Here is a 21,470-nt window from a genome sequence, read left to right as displayed (position 1 = left end):
ACAGCAACACCATCATGCTCCTGCCCAATATAACCATCCCTTCATACAAACAATCCACTCATCCATCCATCTTTTTTTGTTGTTAAAATCAGACTTATGCTGAATATACAATTACAGATTTTGACAAAGCTGATTAGTAGCCACAGACTTTCATCCTTGAATAATAGATAATTGCCAGGAATCTCCCATTCAATCTTGAATATAGAAACAGCCTAGTAGCTATTTACCTCGCTATGTTTTAAGGCAGGGCACTAAAATTTACAATGCTGTTTTACACATACAACTTCATTTGATTATCACATCATTTGGTGAACTGGACATACATAGGGGCTACTGTTTTCATTTTATAGTTGAGATAAAAGTCTCGATTCGTACTGCATTCTATAAATTTTAGCTATATTTATATTAATTGCAAAATCCTTTAGTATCCAAATGTATTTATAGCCCATCAAAGAGAAAGAGGTTGTGTATTACGCTCAGTAATGCTATTTCCATGATAAACAATACAGGTTATGTGTCAATTTCGTCCCATTGGACAGTGTGCTCATCTGTTTAGAAGAGACAGTAAGCAATTACCTTAGCCTAGTTAATAATTTTCTTTTTTTCAGCTTTACTGAGGTATAGGTGAGAAATGAGAATTGTATATGGTTAATGTGTTCGACTTGATGTTTTGACATATGCATGCATTATAAAATGATCACCACAATCAAGTTAATTAACATATCCATCACCTCACATAGCTATAATTTTCTTCTTTCTTTTTTGTGAGAACACTTTAGATATGCTCTCTTAGCTGATTTCAGATACGCAATACAATATTGTTAAGTACAGTCACCATGCTGTACTTTACATCTCCAGAACTTACTTATCCTGTATGATTGAAACTTTGTCCCCTTGGACCGACATCTTCCTATTCCCCCCACCCCCGGCTCCTGGCAACCACCACTCTACTCTCTGCTTCTATTATTTTGACTGTGTTTTTTTTAATGTTTATTTATTTATTTTGAGAGAGAGAAGGGAGGAGGGACACACAGAGAGAGAATCCCAAGCAGGCTCCATGCTGTCAGTAAGTACAGAGCTTGACTCAGGGCTTGATCCCACGAACCAGGAGATCGTGACCTGAGCCAAAATCAAGGGTCAGATGCTTAACTGACTGAGCCACCCACGCACCCCCGATTTGGACTATTTTAGATTCCACATATAATTGAAATCATACGGTATTTATCTTTCTTGTGTTTGCCTTATTTCACTTAGCACAATGCCCTCCAGGTCTATCCATATTGTCATAGATAGCAGGATTTTCTTCTTTTTGTGGCTGATTAATATTCCATTGTGTGTACTGCATGTTCCTTAACCATTCATTTCTTGTCATTTAGGTTGTTTCCATAAATTAGCCATTGTGAAAAATATGCGTTCACCTTGCATCCATCCATCCATCCATCCATCTATCTATCCATCCACCTTTCTGACCATAGTAGACATCAGAAGTTGGGCTGATATGATACAGTAAGTAGACCAGATCCAGAATGGCAGCTGAAATTGAAATGACAGTCTGATTTCTGTAACATAATCTGCCATCATTCTCCAACTCCAAGATACATCTGCTCAAGCCAAACAGGTAAGTTAAATGAAGATATGATAGGGGTCACAGGTAGTTTGCTGATAAACTGGCTTTCAGAAAAGAAAACAAAAAAGAAAGCCTGGTTTGTAATGTTTCCCAATTTCTCTGGTTTAAATAGTCCCAACATGGCCAATTTTAAGCTACCAAAGTAACGTCACTGAAGATGCAGTTGGCAGGTAATGTTAACAATCAGAACAATTGTTATGAATAAATGAGAATAATGTCAACAGTTCTTGTGGGCTTGCACGAAGTGATTCTAGCACACCACTGGTCACCAACCTTGCATTTTTTTAAGTGTTCTGTGGTGGCACTATTCTCTGTGATTCTCCTAGAAATGTGGCATTGGTTTTGATTTACTCTATTGTTAGGGAGAAGGCTGGCAGGAGTTTTCACTTAGTCCTTCCTATCATGTCAGTCTGTATCTGCCATAGGTCAGGCAGGAGATTTTGTGTATATCTGCTTTTATATATATATAAATACGTATAAATAAATATATATGTATAAATAATATATATACTTATGTATATATACGTATAAACAAATAAATATATATGTGTGTGTACATATGTATATGTATATGTATACATATATTCCAACTATACATTCAGGACCTGAAGAAACAACCACAGGGTAGATATGAATCTACTGGGCCCACTATGAACTAGTTTGGGCCCAAACTCCATTTATTTCCTGACTTCCATTAATGCTCACTCAACCCATGACCGGGGATTAAGATTAGCTCAGAGCCAGTAATAAATCCTGAAGAGTCCGGTATTTTTCTTTTCCTAGTGCACACCCACTGTGCTTAATGACCACAGAAAAATTGGGAGGGAGATGGACAATATAAATTTGCAACGTCATATGGTACAGAGTACGTTTTTCTATTCTCTTGACTTAGGTTGGGAATTTAGTGAAAATCTAAGACTTGCTGATGTCCTGAGATTTTTGCTTGTCAGAACTCTAGTTTGTTTGTCTTTTAACTCTACAGATCAAGTAGGATGTGAAGGCAATGCTTCATGTATTTTACCCCTTGGCACCCATGATTAATTGGCCACCTCCAAAGATCCCTATGTGTCAGTCTGTTCTGTCACCCTGGCCCTGCTGCCTTCTGTGTCCACTTTGCTTCTGGTCACTAAGTGTCAGTGAATTGCCAATGCTGGGATCTCACTCTTCCCATTAAAGCTCAGGGACACGTTTCAGTGGCAGTATCTTCCATCAACATCCCCAGCATGTGGTGCCCTGCAACAGTAACACTATCTCCTTAGCAACATGTTTCTGTCTTGGGGAAGGGAGGGTCCTTTGGTCCCCCTCAGGGGATATAAAGCACGGATAAGGCAGTCGCGGATGGCAAACCTGCTTCCACGTGTCTATCTCCCTAAGTCCTTGGGTTTCTTCTCCACTGTACCTAGAACAACTTTGGCATGTCGGTTTCATCGAGTACAGGCTTCCGTTTACCAAGTAAAGTAACACTGGAACTTTTATCACGTTCTTGAGCTGGCACACCAGCCTTAGAATCTCTGGTAACTCAGCTGGATTTACAACTACATTCTTTTCTCCCTACTCTAGCATGGGTGGAACCCATTCTTATGAATATTCCTCAGGTTTTCATTGATACGTAAATTTGCACATTTGGGCATTTAAGCGTCTATTAGACTCACCTTTATAATTGGCTCCTTGGGCACACAGAGATTGTCTTTCCCATGGCTCTGGGGGCAGGTGAAGCTATGGGGTAAGGGATAGTCATAGAGTCTTCAAGCAAGGTAGGCCCAGTCTCCTTAGGCAAGGTAGCAGGGGCTGTTTCTACTGGTGAGAGAAGCCTGGTGGAGTCATGGGATTCAGGGTCTTCAGACTGAACTAGGTTCTCCTAAATATCACTATTCTAAATTTTTAGACTCTAGTCTTTCCTAATCATTGTCCTAAGCTCCAGGTGTGGTTTTACTTCTGTCTGGCTGATGTGCAGTGTGGATAGAGCATCAGTTTGAGCTCAGAGGGTCTGTGACTCAGTGACTTAGAACATGAGAAATGCCATTGAGGCCAGCTGGTCTTTCCCAGTGCCTGGACTCTCCTGATGGAGCTCTTATCCCACAAATTGTGATGGGCTGTTTTACCTGTCTGCCTCTCTCACCAGAGAGAGGTGTTTTTCTTATGTCCCCAGTGCCCAGCAAGGTGCTTGGCATACGGAAGTCCTCAGGACTTATTTACTGAATGAATGTACAAATGAAACAATAAAGGAGGGAATCAAGAGTTGTCTTCCAGGTTATTGCCCTTAATACTCTGAGTAGTTACCCTGAATATGTCCCTTCATCCGTCCATCCATTCATCGCATCCTTATTAAGCAGCTACTTTGTGCAACACACCTGGCCCTTAACATCCTTGTAATGGCTTGCTTTTAGTCAATAATAAATCAGCTTACTGTGCACAGGGTAGTCAAGATACTGTCAGTGGTAGGGAGAATATAATCTGTTCTTGACTTTAAAACAGTGATATTGGAGCCAGGCAGAACTGAGATTGAATCCTGCCTCTGACAATATTTTAGGAACCTCGGGTAATTTACCTTTTTGAGTAAGAGTTTCTCCTTCTGCAAAGTGGTTTTAATAATATTTAACTTGCAGGATGGTTCTGAGTCAGCTTCAGTGAATGTTGTTGAATGAATGAGATGGAGTGAAGGAAGGAAGGAGGGAGGGAGGGAAGGATGGAAGAAAGGGAGGGAGGGAGGGAGGGAGGAAGGAAGGAAGGAAGGAAGGAAGGAGGGATTATCGTCCCACTTAGGCTGGGTGGGCCACAGCCTGGCTCCTCTCTCAGTCCATGTGCTGCCTGAAAATTCAGATGGGTAAGAGAAAGCCTAAGCCTCAAGTTTTGCTTAACCAAACAAAAATGGAATAAACTGGGTGAAAAAGCAGAGAGCTAGTGAAATCCTCTCCCAAAATGGACCCTGAGCCAGCAGCAGGGGCCCTTGGGCAGGTGACCCAAGAGTCGGACTAACTGCTGCCTCCACTGCTGAATATCCGACCACCCAACCCATCCCCTCCCCGCAGGGATGTGGGCCATGCGATGTTGGCATGGTGACCAGTCAGCCTGTCTCCCCCTCCTCTGCATCCTGACGACAAAGAGGCCCTGAGGAGTAGAATGGGGGCACTGCAGGCTCCACTGGCTCAAGAATGGTAGGGAGAGCAGGGTCCAGAAACTGAGGGGGCCTGCCTGCTAAACTCCAGCAGCAGGAACAATGGAGCCGTTGCCCTGGCAACCAGGGGAGGCCTCTCCCTGGGGCTCAAAGCTGAGTCTGGGAAGAGGTGTCCTAAGAAAGGGACGTTGGGAACAGAGGAGGGGAGTGCCTGTTCTCAGAGCTGTCTGTACCCCCAGGAAGGGGCAGGGGCCCCTTTCCAGAGAAGATGATCGGAGTCGCTGTGGACCATTCTCCAGAGCTTCAGAGGGAGACCGGGTGAGAGCAGTCTCCAGCGTGCAGAGTGGAGATGATGCTGAGTGGGTGGGGGACGCTTCACTGCAGCATCTGATGAGGACTCTCCCCTGATGCCCACCTCTCCACTTCTCAGGCCTCCTGATGGCTGCTTTCGGGGCAGGGGCCATGGAACCAGGGCCCAGGGTCAGTGGCACCAACTTGGGGCTGTCCTGCAAACTCTGGGGTGTGTGTGCATGCTGTCGGTGCAGGTGAAGAGTGTGCCCTTGCGGTGGGAGGGAAAGGACCACGTTCTCCAAGCCTGAAGGCAGACCCCTGCCCTGAGAGGTCCCAAGGGTGTGTAAAGGCATTAGCTTCCGGAGCAAGACAGTTCTGGCTTCAGATCCAGCTCCATCGCTCACCAGTGGCCCACCCCCACCCGAGGAAATGGTTTTGTGGGAGGCCGGGTTTCCCCGACTGTAAAGCAGGAATGATACTGGCCTTGGCATGTTGGTATTGGATGGAGGAGACGGCCCCTGGGATGCAGAGTGAGGGCACAGAGTGGCTCAGTGTGGGTGAGCTTCCCATCCCTTTCTGCCCTCAGCCACTCGTTTCTCCCTCCACGCACCTGTGGCTTGGAACCCTGGAGGGATCGATCGCCTCAGCTCTACACAAAGTACTGAGGTACCCCAGCAACACAAACACATCCCCATTCTCCCTGACTGGCTCCCCTGCTCTTATTAGCCTCCTGGGGAGCACAGTCTGTGAGGATTCTGGGCAGGACGTAACCCTGTCGTGGTGAACAGAGTTGTCTTTGAGAATGGCTAGTTACAAGTGCACCTGGCCTTTCTGAATTTTCTCCTTTTCCCCTTTGAACGTGGGTTGCCATAAAGAAAACGTTAAAAGGAGAGGAAACATACCTTATAAAAGGCCTGAGCACTTAGAGGCACGGGAAGTGGCCTTGCCAGGCCCTGAATGTGTCCTGGGCCTAATGCCCATAGCACTTGCCTGAAGAGAAGCGGGTGGCTGGCTGGGGGGGAACCTGCCTCAGCTGGTGGCCACCTGAACAAGAGACCCCAGAGCGGAGGCCTTGTAGCGCCATGCCCTATCCCCCTCCGCAGTCAGCACCCAACACGACCCGGGAGCCTGCGTGGGTGTTGGAGGATGAAGTCGGGAGTCACGATGCCAGCCGGATGCCTCGTCCTTTCAGAACAAACGGCGCCCTCTTGTGGCCACTAGGCCTTATGGCAGCCGCTTCCCACCCCAGTGCCCTCGCTGCGCTCAGACAGGTGCCTGAAGGGAGAGGCACCAAGGATTCTGGACCTGGTCTGGCCTGGCTCTCGGGTCCCAAAGTCAAGTTCATCCTGGCCTGGCTCCCCGAGTCGAACTGGAGCAGCAAGGCTTTTCCTTACTTCTTCCCAAGCGAGAAGCTTGTGGAGGCTGAAACTCACTCCTTCTGAGAGGAGCCAGAGATGGGGGTGGGGGGTGCTGAGCGGACAAGCTGGCTGCAGCTGTCTGTCTCAGATCAAAGCAGATTGGACAAGTAGTTCACATACTGATTCTGGAGAATCTGTTATGTCATAGTCCTGGGCTGCGCTTGTGGGGTGTGTGGGCAGAAATGAAGGAACTAAGAAAAACACACTTGTAGCTCTGTAGTGCCCTAACCCTAGTTAGTGTGTTCATTCCAGACAGAAGTTACCTGGGAGACTGGGAGCAGCCTCAGGAAGGTCCACGGGCCCCTCAAATTATATGTAAAATATGGGCTCATGAGCCTTTTCCTGGAGAGGGTCCAGAGCTTTCATCAGCTTCTCAAAGGATGCCCAGGAACAAGAACCACAGCTAAAGTAAATGAGACCAGAACTTTCTTATCCAATGCTGTACGGGCCCCTTCAAAATAGTCACCCTGTCCGGTAGGTAGACGTGCTCAAATGATACTGTCTGCTTCCTTCTGGGGTTCCTTTAGGCTGTCCTCGGGGACAGCTTTACAACTATGAAAGAGGCTCATTCCTCCCTGACCACATCTGGCTTTTGTCCCCAGAATGACCCAGCTTGATCACCCACTTCAGTCACTGGCTCTGGATCCAAATGACTGTCAGCTCTTTCCAAAAATGCTACCTACCTCAACAAGGCAAAGATCTGTCACCCTCAAGAGTATTCAAGTGAACATGACAGAAGCACTACTGCATGAGTTCCTGAAACTTCCTTCCAAACGCAGAATGGGAAAAGAGTACGTGAAGCTATATAGTCTATTGAGGTGACTACTTTGGAGGGTCTGCTAGGTCAGTAAAAACTTGGCAATGTGACTCTGTAATGATGGATCGTAAGCATAACAGATTAATTAGCAATACCCAGAAGGTGAGACAAAGGGCCAAAGAATGTGTAGAGGCAGTCAGAGAATGGAGAAGTTGTGGTGGCCATCATTCGTACAGCATTCAAGAGAAATTTACTGGGGTGCCTGGGCGGCTCAGGTGGTTAAGCGTCCGACTCTGTTTCAGCTCAGGTCATGATCTCACAAAGTTTGTGGGGTCGAGTCCCGAGTCAGGCTCTGTGCTGACAGTCAGGAGCCTGATTAGGATTCTCTTTCTCCTTCTCTCTCTGGCCCTCCCCCCACTAGTGCGCTCTCTCTGTCTCTCTCAAAATAAATAAATAAACATTAAAAAAAGAGATATTTATCAATGTCCACTCTGGACCCTAGGTGAATAAGATAAGCGCTCCCTGTAGATAAAGGAGATAGACCCTGCTCGTGTCACGTGTGCTAATATCCACTGTCCAGGGATACGAAAGCCCTTTATTAGAGATTTCAGTACCTTTTCCCTTGTATAGATATCTGGAAGGACCGGCACTGCTCATAAAGGAAATTCACTCACCGTGCAATAAATATTACTGAGCACCTACCATCTATCATGTTCAAAGTGCTACGTACGGCAAGTAAAATCTCTTAAAAAGCTTGATGTCTAGTAGAGGAGATGATAGAAATATAAATACAGAGAAGGGAGAATGTGATTAAAGTGTCACAGCAGAGATCAGACAAGGGGCTAGGACGGGCGAGACTTAGAAGGCTGTGGTTGATTACGTGAATGGCCTCCATCCCTCTTTCCTCCCTGTGCCCATGCCCATTGCCATGTGACTTTGCAGCACTCTCTCACTGAATGCCGGGTTGTAATTCTTATCCCTGGACAATGGATATTAGCACACGTGACACAGCAGGTACCTGAAAGTGCTCACATGACTGGGCTTGTTCTCTAGTGCTTCTGCCATTGCCACGAGAAGAATATTCTGGGCTAGCTCACTGGTCCCAGGAAGAGCCTCTGCAAGTGGGAAGGGCAAGCAGAACCCATGTTCCAAGGACAGGGGAGTGGGTGAGGAGCCTCAGAGTGCCTGGATCCAGTTCCTGGGTCAATTGGTGGTCACCTCTTTTGGATGACATTCCCTAACACGAGGGAGTGAATTTGTAATTGCATCCCATTCTACCTCATAAACGTGAATGTTGGCAGGCAGATTGGTTAGACACTTCTCCCTTCACCTCCCTTCTGCCTTTTCATCCTTTATAGCCAGCCGCTGGGATCTCCCTGGATTGTGAACATCTCTGCACTTGGAATGCCATGTAGTCTGCCCCTTAGTTACCAAGTTTGGTCCTCAGAAGCTCAGCCTGGTGTCCAGCTGCCACCTGCAGGATTTGGAGAGTAATGGGCAGAAGTTGGCCTGGTCCTTTTTCCCTGGGGCCCCTAGTCCTCACTAGCCTTACCTGACTATAGAGAAAATGGCTGCTGAGAATGACTCTGGACACATTCTCAAAACTCTTGGAGATGCCATAATGGAGAAGCCCCAGGCTCCCATCTGCCATTTTAATGAAGCTAACGTGGTAAGGGTCTGGCTGGGCCTTATTTCCAAAAGGGCCTGAGCTTGTTTTCACATGGTAAGGAGTACTTCCCCAAAGGAGCTGGACATTTTCAGAGTAGCTGGGCTTTCTGTAATAGGCCCCTGCAGAGATTTTGGGGTTGAAGGCCATGGCGTAACTCTGGAGAAGGTAAATTCTAGACAAAATCAGAGTGTGCTCTGAAGCTAGTGGGTCTGAATGTCTTTTTCCATTTGAGCCCTTATGAAGAATATAATTCATGTTTATCAGTATCCCCAGGGGAAGGTTCCAGATTTCTTGGGGGAAAGGTCATATGTGGTATAGAACTGGCCTTTCCAAACTTCCAGTCATGAAAGCACATGGGGCACACACTCTGGAATCCCCTACCCTCAACTTCAACACACAATTTTAAATACTGAGCTAATGTAAAGTCAAGAAAGAGAAATCACCACGTGCCAGCAATGGTGTGGGAACTCACTGCAACAATCCACAAGGCCTGAGAATCACTATGGGCTGAGGAACTGTGGTCATAGGCTCCACACAGGGACAGGAATCAGGACTCATGGACAACTGAGAGATGTAAATGGGTCTGCATAAGGCCAGGAGCCAGGGATGAGACTTTTTTGTCCAGTAGGTAAAATATTGGGACCCTCAGTCTCCTGCCTTTGGGAAGGTGGGGCCCTAATTCACTCTCCATACAGTGCAGAAACCCCAAAGAAAGTAACATACAAACATGTTTGACCTTGTAGAGATCCCAGGAGAGACCACCTCAAAAACTTCCTTCATAGGGAGGCATCCAGCTCCACTAATGAATTAATTCACTCAACAGTTTTCTCTGGATACCTACTGTGTACCAGGGGCTAGAGACACATCAGGGTACAAAACAGATAAAAACTTTGCAGTTAGAGCTTCCTTTTAGGTTGGGAGTGACAATAAATATGCTGGATGCTGGTAGACTCAATGATGATTTGTTATGGAGAGAAGTAAACAGGCAAGGGGGTTAGGACACTGTGATGGCGGGTGCCATAATGTAAAATCTCATGATCAGGGAAGCCCCACAGAGGTGGTGAGGAGGTAAGCCAAGTGGGTTTTGGGGAGGAGCGTTTCAGATAAAGCAAATAGCAAATGCAGACGTCCTGAGGCAGGAGCAGGCGGGAAGTTTCAAAACATAGTCAGTAGGCTAGTTTGGCTGAAAAGGAGGAAGATACTAGCCCTTTGTCCGATATGTCATTTGCAAATATCTTTTCCCATTCCATTGGTTGCCTTTTAGTGTTGTTGATTGTTTCCTTTGCAGTGCAGAAGTTTTTTATCTTCATGAGGTCCCAATAGTTCATTTTTGCTTTTAATTCCCTTGCCTTTGGGGATGTGTCAAGTAAGAAATTGCAGTGGCTGAGGTCAGAGAGGTTTTTTCCTGCTTTCTCCTCTAGGGTTTTGATGGTTTCCTGTCTCACACTCAGGTCCTTTATCCATTTTGAGGTTGTTTTTGGGAATGGTGTAAGAAAGTGGTCTAGTTTCATCCTCCTGCACGTTGCTGTCCAGTTCTCCCAGCACCATTTGTTAAAGAGACTTGTTTCCATTGGGTATGCTTTCCTGCTTTGTCAAAGATTAGTTGGCCATACTTTTGTGGGTCTAATTCTGGGATTTCTATTCTATTCCATTGGTCTATGTGTCTGTTTTTGAAGGGCTAGTATCCAAAATCTATAAAGAACTCACCAAACTCCACACCCCCCCAAAAAAAAATAATCCGGTGAAGTAATGGGCAGAAAACATGAATAGACACTTCTCCAAAGAAGACAGATGGCCAACAGGCACATGAAAAGATGCTCAACGTCGCTCATCAGGGAAATACAAATCAAAACCACACTCAGATACTACCTCACGCCAGTCACAGTGGCTAAAATGAACAAATCAGGAGACTATAGATGCTGGTGAGGATGTGGAGAAATGGGAACCCTCTTGCACTGTTGGTGGTAATGCAAACTGGTACAGCCGCTTTGGAAAACAGTGTGGAGGTTCCTCAAAAAATTAAAAATAGATCTACCCTATGACCCAGCAATAGTACTGCTAGGAATTTACCCAAGGGATACAGGAGTGCTGATGCATAGGGGCACTTGTACTCCAATGTTTATAGCAGCACTTTCAACAATAGGCAAATTATGGAAAGAGCCCAAATGTCCATCAACTGATGAATGGATAAAGAAATGTGGTTTATGTACACAATGGTATACTACATGGCAATGAGAAAGAATGAAATACGGCCTTTTGTAGCAACGTGGATGGAACTGGAGAGTGAAATAAGTGAAATAAGTCATACAGAGAAAGATACCATATGTTTTCACTTTTATGTGGATCCTGAGAAACTTAACAGAAGACCATGGGGAGGGGAAGGAAAAAAAAAAAAAAGGTTAGAGAGGGAGGGAGGCAAAACATGAGAGACTCTTAAAAACTGAGAACAAACTGAGGGTTGATGGGGGGTGGGAGGGAGTGGAGTATGGGTGGTGGGTATTGAGGAGGGCACATGTTGGGATGTTGTATGGAAACCAATTTGACGATAAATTTCATATTTTTAAAAAAAGGAAGAGGGAGAATAATAGAGAAAGCCCAAGAGGTGAGCCAGTGTGTGTGTGTGTGTGTGTTTGGTAAGGCTTTATATGTCCTTTCAAGTCACTAGTTTTAAGGAGAGAAATGACAATCTGACTTCTGTTTTAACAGGTGTCAGGATTACTCTAGGATTTTTGTTTGTTTGTTTTGACTTGATTAATTGGAAGCAGGAAACTCAGATGGGAAGACCAAAGTTAGATAAGACTCCTTGGGAAGGATAAGGAATTCAGTTTTGGACCACGTGAAAATATGGAGTAGACAGTTGGACAAATGAGTTTAGGGCTAATAGGCATCTATCCATGCCTGAGGTATGAATGTGGAAGTCATAAGCACGGAGACAGAATCTGAAACCATGTAACTGGATGAGATCACTAAGGATGGGAAAGAACACAGAGGGGAGCAGAGAGGTAAACACTGAGGACCAGGGAATTCAAGCATTATGGGGTCAACAGTCCACATGCCCAACAAACAGAATTCATTCCTGACGAACAAGAAATCATTGTGCGATTTGAAAAGAATTCTGAAAATGTTCAAGTCATTAAAACAAAGACTAGCATCCACCAAACAAGGAGAGATCATGAAACATGAGCAAGCAGATATGAAAAAAAGAGCCACCCAGAAATCCTAAGGGTGAAAAATATCATTATTGCAATAAAAATCTCAATGGGTAAACAGTAGACTAGACACAGCTGACGAGTTAGTGGATTGGAAGACAGAATTGAAGAAACCCACCAGAGTGAAAAACAGAGAGATCAAAATTTCTTCAGGTGGCATTTCTATTAAATACGCTCAAGCTCCTCACCTTCCAGCTAGGAATCACTGTTGGAAGCAGTTTTTTTTTTTAAGTTTGTTTATTTCAGAGAATGAGTGAGTGGGGGAGGGGCAGAGAGAGGAGAGAATCCTAAGTAGGCTCCATGCTGTCAGCACAGAGCCTGACATGGGGCTCGAACTCATGAACCGTGAGATCATGACCTGAGCCAAAACCGAGAGTCGTACACTTAACCGACTGAGGCCCCAGGCTCCCCAAGCAGCCACCAAGCTTTTGGATCAGGGTCCAGAAATGGAACAAAACTCTTAACGTGAAGGAAAAATCATATATTTCTAGAACTGGGAAAAGATTTGGTGGCAGGCCTGAAGACCTCTGCCAACAAGAAGAGCTAACGTTCACTGGCTGCGTAGTGTGTGCCCGCCCACGACATGACCCTCACCAAGGTTCTCCATGACGCTTACATGGATGAACTTCAGGATCAGTGCTCACCCTGAGGGGATGTGACTTTGTGACTTAGATTATTCTTCCTTTCCCGGGAAGGTCAATTATAAACCCAACTCTGAACACTTGCTGATTGTGCATCTTTGCCGGTCAAATGTATCATGCTGATCAGTTCATCAGCCATACAATCTAGTGATGGATTATTTCTCTCCTCACCTTGCTGTTGTGGAAAGAAAGATAAAGATGACCCAGGACTTGAGAGGATCACATCCAGAGTTACCATTGGCTTCAGAGCTGTCCACGTTAGTCTGCTTTTGAAGAAAAAAACACACCACAGACCTATTTTGCTCATAAACAACTTTTATTTTTGTTCTCAGTATGTGCCCTTGAAGATTCCAAAACGTCTGGAGTTTCTGACTCTCCTGGGACCAGAGGGAAGAGCACTGTACGGAAATACTCAACCTTGGTGCGTCGCTCTCTCCTGAGGAGCTGTCTGAAGGCCTCAGAGAGAGGGAGCACACGCTCACACCTTATTCCAAGGCGGGTAACACGGTGAACAAAGAATTAGTAAAACATAGACTCGGTCTGTAGAGGGCTTCAAATATACATATTCTATATATATAAACCTGTTATATAGGATTTCAACTTATTGGTTTCCTTGTGATTTGTAAGTAAAGTACAAATGATATAGATGGTGTACACGGCTGACTTCCCCTTCTCAGCCCCCCTCCCTCCCCAACATAAATAACATCACAAAGGTCAGGTGATCCTAAGAGTTTCTGTTGTTGTAAATATTTTGTTTTAAAAATCATTTCCCCTTCCTCCCCTGCAAACTACCTCTGAGAGTTTGTAACATAGCAGCATGGAACGGACGCGACCGAGGACAGCATGGATCTAATGGGGGGAGCGCACAACGTTGCTTCTCACTGGCACCAGATGGGCTTTTGCATTTCCACTGACAACAGAGGCTACGACAGGAAGCAGAGAATGTGCAACGCGGTTTCATCCTCCGCCCGAGAGGAGGAGGAGGCTGGCTGGACCACTGAAGAAAGCCCTAAAGGCATCGAGGTTTTGGAGACAGAGCGCAGCTCCAGAAACGTCTTGGCTCAGTATTTACACGGTATCTTTCGGCTGCATTTTCCTTTTGAGAAATCTGTGTTGCGGAGGTTGGCTGGGGGAAAGAAGGAACTTAAAAACAAAACAAAACCAATTCCCACGTATGTAAAAGTCCTGTTTTAAGTCTTACTCAGTTATTCTCACACATGTCATTAAAAGTAGATACTGACAATGATTGGTTTCTTTTCTTATTTTTTTTTTTTTAAGAGCATGAAGGGAGAGAGAGAGAGAAAGAGAGAAAGAGAGAAAGAGAGAGAGGAGGGATGCACTAGGGAGAGCGCCGTCCCTTCTTCAGCATCAAGTGACACTGGATAGTCTGGATTCGGTTCTTGGCCGGAACAAACTCAGGCTGCAGCTTCAGCGTCGATTCATACCACACCAGTGCTTTTTCAAACTCTTCCTGTGAGAGGCAAAGGGACAGACGTGAGAGGGATACCCAGCTAAATATGTGTCATCGCTGGTTTCTTCTCGAGAAGCGCCTCTGTGCCAGTCGCAATGCTGCTGTATTTTCTCAACAGGTCTACATCTCTGAGGAAAACTCCGAGGTCTGGAAGGAAACAACTACCTCCACCCCCAAGGTACAATATCACAAAGAAAATGAAGGCAGAGCCCAAGAGCCAAAATGGAAGGGGAGATCACCTTTACAAAAGTCTGGCCCAACACTGGGAGGCATCCTGGAGGTAACAGTGAGAGCCATCATTCCTGAGTACCTGCTCTGTGCTGGGCCCTGTGCTGGGTGCTTTACAAAATCCCTCCATTGAATCCTCACAGAAACTTCTAGAACTATGCCTGGCAAATGCTCCTTATGCATCTGCCTGAGGTTTTGTTACTACAGCTAGAGAGATGGAAGTAAAGTCAGGTATCTCAAAGTCAGGTATTGTAGATTTTCACACAGCTTTTTTGTTCTCTCTAGTGTTTAAAAATACAAACATTGTTTGGAAATGATCACGGCCATTTTGAAGGCATTAATCTTTTACGTAGACCAACACTCTCAAAGAAGAGCCCAGACCAACTGGTTGAATGATGCCTCCTAGGCAAGTGAGAGGCAGAATTTCTCATTCATAGTAGCAAATTTCACATTTACTGGGGACAAAAATAGCTTCTTTGATTTTAAGAAGCAGAGAGGGAAATCTGCACATTCAGCAATACCTACCTGGCCAAATTATACTTGCCGCCTTTCAAGTCAAGGATGACACATAAAACTTAGAGCTTTAAGCTGCTTATTCTATTAGCCTTTACTGAGAATACCTTGGGTATTGCCCCATGTGAGACACCCAGCTTTAGATGCAAGTGCAAGGCATGATCCTAATGTTAAATTCAGCTATGACAGCTTCTAGAGGACCCCTGGGATTTTAAGTTCTGAAATTGGTCCTTGTTTCTGACCAGAACAAGGGTTCCGGATGATGGCTTTGGTATTTTCTCTGTAAATGGGATAACATGTAACCAGTGGCACTCCAGCATTCATTAAACATTTGAAGAGACCTGGTATGTGCCAAACACTGTGAAGTGCTAGGAACGGAAAGATGAAGAGGAGTCTCTTCTCCAAGGAGCTCCTCGTCTAGGGGGAGAGACGGACACTTAAAACAGATTATAAAACAAGGTGAAAATGTGGCAAGAAAAACATGCACAGGGCATCATGAGTGCAATGACAGGTACCTAGCCCAACCTGAAGGCAAGAGAATACAAGTGTTTATGTCCATGTGAGCATTAGGTAAGTTTTTCTGGCTCCAGAAAACTGTAGGTAACTCTGACACTATTGTTAGTGTTAAATTCATGCGGAGGAGCTACACAGTGCAAATACTTAGGTGAGTTTCATGTAGTATATTTTTATCTTATTTTTAAAAATGCTTATCTATTTATTTTTAGAGAGACAGAGAGAGAGGGAGAGAGAACAGGGGAGGGGCAGACAGAGAGGGAGACCTAGAATCCCAAGCAAGTTCCATGCTGTCAGTATAGAGCCTCATGAGGGGCTTGAACTCATGAACCATGAGATCCACGACCTGAGCCGAAATCAAAGAGTCAAAGGCTTAGCTGACTGAGCCACCTGGAAGCCCCTTATGTACTGTATTTTTTTTTTAATTTTTCAAATGTTTTTATTTATTTTTGAGACAGAGAGAGACAGAGCATGAGCAGGGGAGGGGCAGAGAGAGAGGGAGACACAGAATCCGAAGCAGGCTCCAGGCTCTGAACTGTCAGCACAGAGCCCGACGTGGGGCTCGAACCCACAGACCGTGAGATCATGACCTGAGCTGAAGTCGTATGCTCAACCGACTGAGCCACCCAGGTGCCCCTGTGTACTTTTTAATGCACAAACACTTTAGCCATAAAATATACCTTTGGTGGACCTAGCAATTTCAGACACAAAATGTACAGGAAACTGGAGGACACTGATAGTCAAGGAAGTTTTGCAATCAAAGGTGTGCCCGGGAGAGAGGGGCAGAGTCGGTGTGCTCTGCCCCCACTACCAATCTCACCATTGCCACGTAGACGTTGCCCAGCGTGAAGTGGTTCACAGCAAAGTGCGGTGCGATCTCTACTGCCATGGTGGCTACTATGACAGCGTCATTCCAGAGCTTGGCATTGTGCAAGATATTAGCCAGGCTAATCAGGGGCACATCCTGGGAACAGAAGGAGAATGGCGAGAAGGGAAAGATACTGGTTTTTGAGCTTTCATTCTTAGTTGTTCATAAATAATGCAGTAGGTTTTTCCTGGTCAATGACTGAGTAATGAAACTGAACCTGCTGGTCTTCTATTTGCTACTGGCCTGTGATAGATAAGGCGATTGCGTGAGAATATAAACCAATGCATTATTTCTTTCATTAGGAAAGTCTAGCCTCAAAACACAAAGCAGAAATGTCAACTGAGTAAACAATCTGCTTAGTGAAGTTGGTGGTTTACGTTCTGGTATAGGCTCCCATCTTGTTGCAGATTGGTAATAAACGGCTCATGGACTGACACCTGTCCATAGACCACACACTCTGAGTCATGCTGCCACAGAGTCAAAGTGCCTTCTGCAAGGTCCACAGCATAATCTGCTTGAAGCAGGGGCTGGTGAACTTTGGCCTACAGGCCAAATCTAGCTGGCTGCCTGTTTTTGTAAGGTTTTATTGGAATGTAACCATTCCCATTCTTTTACGTATTTCTGTGGCTGTTTTATGCTACCATGGCAGAACCGAGTGGCAAGAACAGAGGCCGTCTGACCTACACAGCCTAAATTTCTTAGCGTGTGGCCCTTTACAGAAAACATTCTCTGACCCCTGACCTAGAGTGTTGGCCCTTGCTGCTGTCTAGCAGTACAGAGCACAGGATGATAGGCTGAACAAGTAGCGACATTTTTATCATCACAAATATTTATGTCCTTTAAATGTGTTACCCAAGCAATTACCACCTGAATCACACAGTCTGGAGTTCTATAGGAGATACAGAAGACACAGGAAAGGAGGACCCCTCTGTCCTTACTGGACACTCACAGAGTGTAGGGCATTACGTGAGGCCACAGAGGTCTCATAACGTGCCCAAGGGCACAAAGCTAGCAAGGGGCCCAGCTGCATTTGGAACTCAACAGTGCCTAAAAGGAAAGGTGAGCTCCTTCCACCACTCATGAAGACATGAGCCATGTCATCAGGAAGTAGGAGATGTGGAGATTAATGCAGAACTCAGCACATGTGGACACAAATGTGCTGTTAAAAAGCTGAACATTCTCAGTCATAATTACAACTGGCATTTTTGAAAAGACTGATGTTACACTGAGTTAGCAGGGCTTTTTGAAGTTTTCGTTTTTGTGGAAAAGGTGAAGTCAGATGAAGACCAGGAACTGGCCGATATATAAGAAGAGATGGAAACTGCTTCAGTTTCTGTGTCTGGAAGCAAGATTAAGTCAGCAGTCTAAGCAAAACAAGTGTAACAGGCTTCCAGGCCTCTGGGGATGAGCTAAACCCAGAACGACTTGCAGGGTGACAGGCTGCCTAGGCCAGTATGTTTTATGCCAGGTGGCTCTGAATAGAAAGAAACACCTTCCAGTGATCCTGAAGACCTTCCCCCAAGTTCCCATTTGCTGAGGCAGGAAGGCATGGTGGTGGGTATAACGTCCAGGCTTGTGGTAGCATAAGTGGGGTCATAGGTTCTTCCAGCCTATGCTATTTTGCCACTTTCTTACTGGCTAAGAATGAGGACGGCTAGTTGAAATCTCAGAATAAACAATGGAAAGGACCAAGAGACAGAAATTCACACCTTCTGAGTCCCACTCACCTTCATCTGGTGTGGAGCATAGTGGAGGGCCTGGCGGAGGCAGTCAATTGCCTTCTTTCCTTGGCCTTTTACTCTCCAGTAGAGGGCTGCCATGCTGGAAAGGACCCAGGATGTCTGGTTCTACAAAGGAATGGTCAGTTGAAGCTGGTGTCTCTTAAACATACGAATTTACCACCAAGACTCAGAACAGTAACATGCATTCATGACCACTGAGTACTTACTAGGTGCTGGAGGCAGCCACACATGTGCATCCTCAGTAACCCTAACAGCAATCCTACGGGCTTGATACTGATATTACAGCCTTTTATAGATAAGAAAACTATGACTCAAAGAGATTGTCTTGTCCCAATCCGCTCAACTATTAAATAGCAGAACTATGTTTCATGCCCATGATCTTTTGGAATTAAATTTACTTAAGTTTTTGAACAGGTAACTCATTTACATGTTTCAAAGACCAGAAGGTATGCAAAGTTATACAGTGAAAAGTCTCCTTCCCATTCTTGTCTCTATTGTATACAAGTAAATAGTATTTTTAGTTTCCTATGTAACTTTCCAGGGTTTCTTTACGCTTTATATAAGCAAATATGAATACAGGCTGATACTCCCATCTTTTCATATGAGGTCACACGTTACTTATATAAAAGGTAACAGTCACTTGCACTTTGTTTTCTTCACTAAACAATACACCTTGGAGTTCTCGCCACATCAGTGTATGGAAAGCCTCCTCGTTCTTTTATTATCAGCTGCATTATTATTCATTGTATGGATGTTCCATTATTTATTTAACTAGGTCCTTATGAATGAATACTCCTCTCTCCCCCAATTTTTTACTATTACAATCATCACTGAAAAAATAACCTTAGGTATAGTTTTGCATTTGTGCCCGTGAATTTGTAGGATACATTTCCAGATGTGGACAAGGGAATACACATGTCATTTTGATAGATACCATCACACTGCCCTCCATAGGACTGTAACAATTCCTCACCAGAAATACATGTGTCCCTGTTTTGTTATAGCTTCACCACAGTCTGTTATTAAACTCTTGGACTCTTTGAGAGGTAAAGAATGTGGTTTAAATCTGCATTTCCCTTCTTATGAATGGAACTGACCATCCTTTCATGTTTGACAGCCCTTTGTATTTCCTTTCTGTGAAGTAGCTGCTCTTATATTTTGTTAAGAGGTCTTTATCTTCTCTATTTGAAAAAGCTCTTTATTTATTAGAGAGATTAGTTCCCTGCCTATGATATGAATTACAGATACATTCTCTCAGTTTTCTGAAGTCCACTTTTGGACCTATGGTGCTTTTTGTTATATAGATTTTGATTTCTGCGTAGCTCAGCTTATTAATTTGGATGGTCTCTGGATTTTCAGTTGTTGCTGAGAAGGCCTCAGATTATCAATAAATTTTACCATGTTTTTTTCCCCAGAACTTTTGTAGTTTTTTCACATTAAAATTGTTTTTAATGTTTATTTATTTTTGAGACAGAGACAGAGAGAGAGCGAGCGAGCAGGGGAGGGGCAGAGAGAGGGAGACAGAATCTGAAGCAGGCTCCAGGCTCTGAGCCGTCAGCAAAGAGCCTGACCCAGGGCTTATACTCACAAACCCTGAGATCATGGCCTGAGCCAAAGTCGGATGCTTAACCTACTGAGCTACCCAGGTGCCCCTTATTTTTCACATTTAAATCTTTGATCCATTTGAAATTTAACTTGGTGTTTAAGAAAAGATATGGCTCCAATTTTATTTTTTTCCAGATGGCTACTAAGTTGTCCCAATAATATTTAATGAATAATTCATCCCTCCTCCCACACCAAGATGCTACCTCTACCATACACAAAATTTCAGTACTTAATTTAGGTCTCATTTTGGATTTTCCTTTTGATGGATGGACTCTCAGCCAATACAGATGAAGCAATCAGAAAACTTACCCTGCTTTCTACTTTATTTCTTTCTTCCAGTAATTTTTTGGTAATTTTATCATTCTTCATTGTCAGGGCATATAGTATTTATATTCTGTTCTATCACTCTATTTCCCACTTTTGTTTTCCAATTGGTTCTGCAGTTAAATATATTCATTGATCATTGACATTACTTTTGTGTGGCTTCCCCAATCATCTTGTGGTTGGCTGAGGTTCAGCCCAATACTGTTGATGGGAACAATATTCTTTGCAATTTTTGTTATGGGCTGAATCGTGCTCCACCAAAATTCATGTTGAAATCTCAACCTTTCGTACCTCAAAATATAACTGTATTTGGACAGAAGGTCTTTAAGGAGTTAAAATGAGGCCGTCAGTGTGAGGTCTTAATCCAACACCACTGGGTTTCTATGAAGGATTTATAGAAGAGGAAGAGATACATCAGGGTTGTGTGCACAGGGGGATGACCCTGTGGAGGGGCGGTGAGAGGCTAGCCATCTGAAGTCAAGGTGGGAGGCCTCAGAGGAAACCGACCCTGTCAGCACCTGGATCCTGGACCTGTGGCCTCCAGGAATGTGAGAAAACACATTTCAACTGTTTAAGGCGCCCAGTCTGTGGTGCTTTGTTACGGTAGCCCTAGCAAGTTAATATAATCATATGTGTTCAAAACTTTCTGTCTGCAGCCTTCATACCTGAAGGACAGCTGGTTGGATACAAAACCATGGCTCCTTCTTTCCTTGAATAATGTGTTGGCATTCCTCCATTGCTACTTGGCTTGGATGACTGCTGCAGAGAAATCTGAAGCTGCCTGATTTATTCTCCCCTCAGTGATTTGATCCTGTTGACTGGCTCCTCGAAAGGATTCTTTTTTAAAAACTAAAATGATCTTTCTTTAATGCCAATATTTCACACATACAAAAGAACATATTTATATAATTACATGTATATATAGTAATCATATAAAAATATATACTTATGCTATAAAGCATAAAATAATGAATATCCCAGAAACTACCACCCTAGTGAAGAATGAACTTGCATGTATCTGTGTGTGCCTTCCCTGTTCCATCCTCTTGCCTTTTCTCCAGAGGCACACACTATCCTAAATGCTGGGTCTGTTATTCATTGCTGTTTTAAACACTGTCCCATCACTCACACACACACACACACACACACACACACACACACACACACACGCTTCAGCAATATTCAATACTTAGTGTGCTTCTTCCTGTGCATTATAACAGTGGTATAATACTGTAAGGAGTCTTCTGGGACTTGAAGTTTTTACTCAACACTATTTCTAAAATTCATCCATGTTGTGTATAGCTTGTAGCTCATTCAACAGCTTTGCTGCATGGTTAAATGTCCACTAGGTGAATATACTAGAATGTATTTATCCATTTTCTGTAGATGGGGGCTCTGAGTTACTTCCCGTTTTTACGTTTCCTGTTGCAAATAAAAGTGCAGTATTTCTCCAGTGTAGAGTAGATATCCAGGAGTAGG

At 44.4% G+C, this 21,470-nt stretch overlaps 1 protein-coding gene and 1 long non-coding RNA gene across 3 annotated transcripts in view; one reads left to right on the top strand and one right to left on the bottom strand.

Moving 5' to 3' along the window:
- Positions 1-1,380: 1,380 nt before the first annotated feature.
- LOC122231366 lies at positions 1,381-5,390 on the top strand. Its single transcript, XR_006208571.1, has 3 exons — positions 1,381-1,618; positions 4,982-5,060; positions 5,173-5,390. It is a non-coding gene; the product is annotated as an uncharacterized LOC122231366 (long non-coding RNA).
- A 7,634-nt stretch (positions 5,391-13,024) lies between these two features.
- The window catches only part of TTC17 (tetratricopeptide repeat domain 17), a 125,361-nt gene continuing 116,915 nt past the window's right edge, over positions 13,025-21,470 (bottom strand). For both annotated transcript variants that reach the window (XM_042959362.1, XM_042959363.1), the window contains 3 exons: positions 18,048-18,167; positions 16,273-16,416; positions 13,025-14,198 (listed from right to left, as the gene is read on the bottom strand). In XM_042959362.1, coding sequence (XP_042815296.1) covers positions 14,067-14,198; positions 16,273-16,416; positions 18,048-18,167 — 396 coding nt within the window. In that variant the 3' untranslated portion in view covers positions 13,025-14,066. The remainder of the gene's footprint in view (positions 14,199-16,272; positions 16,417-18,047; positions 18,168-21,470) is intronic.

This window comes from Panthera tigris, chromosome D1, assembly GCF_018350195.1.
Source record: "Panthera tigris isolate Pti1 chromosome D1, P.tigris_Pti1_mat1.1, whole genome shotgun sequence".
NCBI lineage: Eukaryota > Metazoa > Chordata > Mammalia > Carnivora > Felidae > Panthera > Panthera tigris.
This window is presented reverse-complemented; position numbering and strand designations above follow the sequence as displayed.